Source organism: Ammospiza nelsoni, chromosome Z, assembly GCF_027579445.1.
Source record: "Ammospiza nelsoni isolate bAmmNel1 chromosome Z, bAmmNel1.pri, whole genome shotgun sequence".
Classification (NCBI taxonomy): Eukaryota; Metazoa; Chordata; class Aves; order Passeriformes; family Passerellidae; genus Ammospiza; species Ammospiza nelsoni.
This window is the reverse complement of record NC_080669.1, coordinates 37,240,008-37,246,946: the sequence shown is the minus strand read 5'-3', so window position 1 is coordinate 37,246,946 and position 6,939 is coordinate 37,240,008. Positions and strand designations below refer to the sequence as shown.

The following is a 6,939-nucleotide window of genomic DNA, read 5'->3' as shown; positions in this document are numbered from 1 at the left end:
TATGGAAAACTGGAAAGCACAAAAAAACACTGGCACCCTGTGCCAAGAGAGTCTGATGTGACAGTATGCAGCAGTGTAAGTTTAAAAATCTTGCGAGACATCAAGAGAGAAACAAGTCTTGTCACTTGCATGTGAAGTGTATGTATCAGCTTGATAGTTAAAAGACTTGAGTTGTTCAGTTGGAAATGTACTAGTCTATCCTAGATGTTCAGGGAGCCCAGAACAATCCATAAACAAAATTTTCTTGCAGGTTTTTCAGTGGCTATACCAGCCAGCCAGGTTATTTCATGCTTTCCCCCCTCACACCCCATACCATGTAGTATTTTGATTTCCATACAAATTTTTCCAGCCTGACAATCATGTGTTTTGAAATACTCAATTCATAACACAGAAGATTATTGGTCTGCAATTGTTATAGAGTTATTATTAAAAATTTACAGTAAACCAGTAGCTCCCTCTGTCCTCCCAGCTGCTTTATTTTCCCGCTTGGGAATATGGACTGATTAAACAACTAAAATGAGGGTTTGTGTCTTGTGTTTTTGTAGTGATGATTGGAGAGGTGGGGGTACGGAAGAGGCTGTTTGGACTGAGTGTAAAGAGGTTGGGGTTTATGTTTTTTTCTGCTCTGAGGGTATAGTCTGTCAGATTTTAGAAGATTAATAATAATAAGTGAATAATAATTTGTAATGCTGTAAAGATTTAAGTTATGATAGGAACCCCTAAACAGTAATTAACATGTTTAGAAATAAATACAGTGAAACATCAAAAAGAGTACTGATTTCAAGTTGCAGGTAACTGAGATGCTTGATGTATGAATTTATGTAAAGGGGGGAAGTTTTTCTGTTTATCCTTGTTATCAACACAGTGCATGACATACATCTAAACAAAAAACTAAGCTTACTTGTAAATGTAAAGCCCCAACTGTTATAAGTTTATAGTTTCTGTGAGATTAAAAAAAAAAAGAAAAAAGATACTGCTTATGCTTTTGATACTTGTTTCACTGCTAATTTGAAAGTTTTGCTTTAGTAAATTCAGTATAATTACTTTAAAAAAAAAGATGCCATCTAATTCTCCTTGATAAAGCTGTATAAAAATATTCAAAAGATTCTATGGTTCCAAGTTTCCATTAGACAAATAACTGCAATATTGATACAGTTTTAGGTATTTATGATACCAAATAGCCAGTGAAATAGTTATGCTTGGAATTCACTTCCAAAAGGAAGATAAAATGTTTTGAATAAGGATATTTGTTTTTCCCTGCTTGTAAGTCAAAGTTTTGATTTCTGCTGATGCTTTATAAATTTGCAGCTTCACTTGAAAGCAAATACTCGTGCTGTAGCTAGTTATACCTTGTAATGTCTGTTAGTGGCTTATCTTTTGTCAGTGTTTCTGAGCTTGCTCCTGTTAAAAATCAGTAAGAAAAAAACCAGTTTACTTGGCAAAGAACACATTTAAAGCCTAAGGTAGCCTGCATTCTTTTTGTCTTTCAGTATGATGAACTACAATCACTTTAACTGTAGGCTGAGGGCAAAAGTGTCACTTTTCAGGGAATACACAGTGTGCTTTTTTCAGAGTATTTTTGTTCTTGCATGCAAACTTGATGGCAGGGTGAGCATCTTTATCTGACATTAGATATGTTCTAAGTAATGAGTAATTTTTGCTAGCTTTCAAATGGCATCTGTATTCTGCCTTTATATAAAATCTCAGCTATCCAAGGTACACTCTCGCTGACCTCTTGAGTTGTTAACGTGCACTTGAGTAGGCTGAATGTTCTTTGGGTAAACTGAAGATTGATACATCCCAGGCCTTGACAGCTGCAGTGTTTTTCTGTGCCAGCTTCAAACAGTGTAAGTAAGCAATCCTTTTTCCATAGAAATTGTTTGGCTCCCAGGGCCATGCAGGGAAAAGCTTTACCAAGTCCATGAATTCTGCCAAGAGCTTAAAAAGGCTGTTTAAACTTCTTTTCATCTTAAACCTTAACAATTTCTAACTCATACTTAATCCATTATGCAAAATGCTTAATTAATCATATTACTGAGATTTAAATGAAATAGCCATTAAAATGTTTGGCATGTTAAAAGAGAAGAAATCCACATATGGTAACCCAACATTCTTTGACTAATTTCTTTGTAATACTTTGTTGTCTTAATGATAAATTTTGTACATTTCTGTGTAAACTTTCCTTTTGTGAAATAACGTTCTCATATTTTTAACTTTGGATGAAGTTGTGGGTTTTTTTGTTTGATTGGTTTTTTTTCTTTACTGGTACCATTTGAAGATGCATTTACATCCTTATTTTTTTGGCAGAAGTACACTTAGGCAGGACATTGCTTAGTTTTACATGCATTTAGGGAAGTTAAAGTACATATTGGGTGCACAGTGAAAGGCATATGATGATTTAATTTCACATATCTGTTGATATAATTGCAGCATTTCTTTATAGTTCTGTGTGTGCTCATTCATAAATTGCAGTAGTAACTTTATCAGTTTGTCATCAACGAAAATAAACAACACGTATTGAAATATTATTGTTTTGCAGTTTTGGAAATTCCAATGACTTTTCACTTACTTCCATAGGATTTGTGAGGGCTTTGGTTTGTGTTTTGTGGTTGCATTTGTTGTAATTTGTTTATCATTTAATGGACACCTTTTAGCCTGTTCTGTGTAGCTGTTTCTTTGAAGTTTGTTTGGTGGTCATTCAATATTCCTTATTGCAAAGAAGATTTATTTTACAATTATAATGAGTTTTTTACATGTTGTTTCATCTACTTTTAGATGTTCTTTTAGCACAGAGGGAAGAGTTATGTAAGGAGTGGCAGTTTCACTGACGTGAGTACAAATTTGTGGCTGATTTTACTCTTCTTTGGACAACTTGAAGGAGCCTGTTTGTGGCATAGTTACAGGTTAAATCAAACTGCTTGTTTAGTTAAAAGAGATAGTTTATACCTGAGTGTTTGTGTTCTCATTAGAAATATTTGTTGAAATTTCCTATTTTGTATTTATATTACCAAAGGGAGATAACTGGAAAGTTTATGTGGAAATTCAGTTGTCAGAGGCTCAGTATATGCTGTATACTGAGCAAAAACTATGGGAGGAATGTGAAGACTTCCCTCTCATTGTACATATATATAGTACATATTTGTTCATTAGGAACAATTCAATACTTGTTGCTGTGGTTTTCCATTTTTTTTTTTTGCTTTTATTCTGTAATTGTGGAAAGCTGTGCTCAGAAGTATTAATCTGAAAGTTGTGTGCTTTTCCGTGTTCTTGGATTGCCTCAAACTGTTTCCCAGCTGGGACCAGAAATATATATCTGTGTGGTAGGACAAAAAGCAGACACCCCTGCTTGTAGGGAGTCTCATGGTGTTTGATAGTGCTTCTTAGATTCATATGGAAGCCCAAGGGTCTCAGCTCTTCTAATATATACAAAAATAAACAGAAAACCCAACAGCTACCTCTGTGGTTTGTGTTCAGGGCAGTAAAGGGGAAAGTTAAGGAAGCATGCTCATTAGCAGATCCAAGACTTTAAATAGGTAAACAAAATTAACTAAACATAGCTCATGAAGTAATCAATCAGCATAAGAAACTTTTGATTGTTTGCTGTTCTACCTGAAAACACTCAGATTTCTGAGTGTTTTCAGGTAGAATAGTATTAGCATTTTGTTCTATTGGGTCTTCTCTGCTGTAATGATTTTGTGGCCTTTAGACTGATTTATGGTAGTTTAGTATGAAGTACACAGTGGATTCTGTATGAAGTATATAAAAATGCTCAAACACTAGTATCATGTAATTTTTGCTCTCCATATTTCTGATCAGTTGAGAAGTTTGAATTAAAATTATTCTAAAATTGGAGTAGATACATTGGTTTATTCCTGTTATTATGATTCAAAGATTTTCTTATGATGAAAGGCAGCAAGGCTGGTGAAGGGTCTAGAATGCAAGTCCTGTGAAGAGTGGCTGAGGTTGTTTAGCTCGGAGAAAAGGAGACTGAGGGGTCCTTTTCTCATCACTCTCTATGACTGCCTGAAAGGAGGCTGTAGCCAGGTGGGGGTCGGTTTCTTCTCACGGGCAGCCAGTGGCAAGACAAGATGACACAGGCTTAAGCTGTGCCAGGAGAGATGTAGGTTGGACATTAGGAAGAATTTCTTCACAGAAAGAGTAACTGGGCATTGGAATGGGCTGCTCAAGGAGATGGTGAAGTCACTGTCCCTGGGGGTGTTTAAGGAAAGACTGAATGTGGCACTCAGTGCCATGGACCACCTGACGCAGTGTTTGGTCATAGGCTGGACTTGATCTCAGAGGTTGCTTCCAGCCTAATTGATTCTGTGAAAGTAGTGTCGTTTAGGCTGGAAGGATCACTGATTTAATGTCCTTTGAAATAAGTAAAACAAAATCATATTTGATTTACAATTGTTTAGAGAGATTTAGTCTGGCTTTGTGGCTTGTTTTTTGTGTGTTTGTTTTTTCTGTTTGCTTTCCCCCTGACTTATCAATATAAGTGCAAAATTTTTTTGGATGTTAAAATTACTCTGAATCCAGCTTCTGTGTGGATCCTAATGCTTTTTAGAAGCCTGTTGCAGTTTTCCAAATCTGAAAAACATTTTTATTTTTAATTCTGTTTCTGCCTGAGAAGAAGCAGTAGGTCATGCCTGGTTCACAGTCTACACACATTGTAACTCTTCAGGTGGCCTGGCAAGGCATTTTTGGGAGATAATGTCTTTTATTCTGAGGACATGAAACAAATGCACTCTTTTTGTAGTCTTTCCCAGTGATACATAGAAGTTCAGTTTACTAAATGTGTAAGGTGACAGCATGAAATTAGGGGCAGTGCTTTATTTTTTTACTTAGTAACCCAGTTAATATGGTTCTTAGTGTTTATCTTTTAACTTGATTCTGAGCTGAAAGTTAACCTATTTTTAGCACTTGTACTGAACAAAGACTTGGATACTGATGCAAAGTCATTCGAGTTACTAATTATCTGGTGTACAGTTCAGCTTTTGTGTTACCTTTCTATAAAAATGAATGTAGTGCTCCATAATGCAGTTAGTTAACTGTTTGTATGCAGAATGGTCACTTTCAGTTTTGAAAAGAATGCTTACATTAGTAACCTAATTTGATTAGAGAAGGATTGTGGTTTTTTCAAGCGTTTTAGAAACATCTTGTTCCTCTTTCTCTTTTTGCACAAATTTTTTTAGTAATTGTTTGATTTTGAAAATGCAAGAAACACAGTTAAAACACGGTTTTAAAGGCTGTGCACAACCTGTGAAAGTTGAAATTTTTCTGCTTTTAAGAAAGATGAACTCTTTCTGGTGTAGTGCATTTTGCATAAGCTGATAATGGTCTTGAATTACAAGATCTTTTTGTCAATTTGGTTTTTAACATTTAGATTTGACATTAGAAAGAATTTCTTGTCAGGCACTGAAATGGGCTATTCAGGGAGGTGGTGGTGTTGCCATCCCTGGCAGTATTTAAAAGCTGTAGATGTGGCATGTAGGGATTTGTGGTGGTTGTAGCAATGTTAGGTTACTGGTTGGATGCCTTGACCATAAATGTCTTTTCCAGTCTAAATGATTCTCTGTTTCCAAAACACTAGTAGACATAGCTGCACTCTAATTATTTTTCCCTTTTGAACAGGCCTAGCTGCCATTATGCTGTGGGTTTAGCTTATCAGTTCCTAATTTTGTGTTAAACTGTTTCAGTAGGTCTCCTCCTAGTCTGGACTGTGGTTTATATACACATATTGTCTTACTGGTCTTCATCTTTTGCTGGGCTTTATTGTTCTCCCCTAATATTTTTATATCATCAACAAATGGGTTTGGCTTGTAAAATAACTGATATTGGTGCTTCCAATAATAAAATCATTGGAATAACAAGACACCAGTGAAAAATAACAGCTAATGTGTAGTAGAAAATACATATTTGGGAAGGCTTTTAGCTGACGACTAGTTTTCACAAACTTCTGAAGTCTGTTTGTAAACAACAGTGTTTCCTTGCTCACTTGAGTTTTCTTTCAGAAGCTTCTGTATACTGCAGGTTAGATGCCTGTGTGTTAGAAGACTGTTTTACTGCATTTTTTAAAATAAAGAGCTGCATGTGGTAAATCTTAATGTTGAAGCAGGTATTCTAGGCTTAGTATTTAATAGAAATTGTGTCAGTAACAGATAATAGCAAAAGGCAGCCTTGTTTCAATAATGTCATTTCTGCTGCCATATGTTACCTTGCATACTATTTTAATGTTGATTGTAGGTGTTTATTTTACTTCAGTATTCTCTATGGTTAAAACTTTCTTTATTCAAGAGAGCCATCGGCTGTTTTTTCATGGAACAGTGAGTAACTTGCAGGGAATTCTCACTAGATTAGGGCTTTCTTGGCAATTGTCTTTTGAATATGCTCAGTATAACCTTTTTTGTCTGTAAAAGGCATTATACATGTAATGTGTTTTTTCTTTTTTTTTTTTTCCTATTTCTAAGGCTGATAAAGAATTTGTATTGTTTCTTTGGAAACATCTCGAGGTGTCAAAGCCAGATCTTACTCAAGCTGTCAGCTTGGTTGTGGAAAGGTGAGCTTGAAGATTTAACATGCTACTAAAACCAAAAAGCAACCAACCTCCCCTGCTGATATGTTCTTTATCTTTCTAATTGAGAACTATGTAGAGTTCTAAGAATTTATTGAAAAAGTTTAATGGCTGAATTTCATCAAGAGTGCCTAGAATACATTGCAGAGTTTTTGGTTTTTTTTGGTGCAAGTTGAAGCATACTTTAAAATCTGTTCTCACTGAAACTGCTGTGCTGCAGTTCAATACCATATTAAAATTATAAATGTCTTGCCATATTTTTTTTCCTGTTGAAAGAGCAAGAGGATGAAAATGACTGGTAATTTTGCAGTGTCATAAGCTGTTGGGTAACAATTATATATAAATTATGTTTATCTGAATTCTTG

The 6,939-nt window shown here is 35.2% G+C and overlaps 1 protein-coding gene across 1 annotated transcript in view; it reads left to right on the top strand.

Moving 5' to 3' along the window:
* Positions 1 to 547: 547 nt before the first annotated feature.
* The window catches only part of CNTLN (centlein), a 199,923-nt gene continuing 193,531 nt past the window's right edge, over positions 548 to 6,939 (top strand). Inside the window, 2 exon segments of the mRNA XM_059493082.1 lie at positions 548 to 565; positions 6,471 to 6,559. Of these exon segments, the coding sequence (XP_059349065.1) occupies positions 548 to 565; positions 6,471 to 6,559 (107 nt within the window).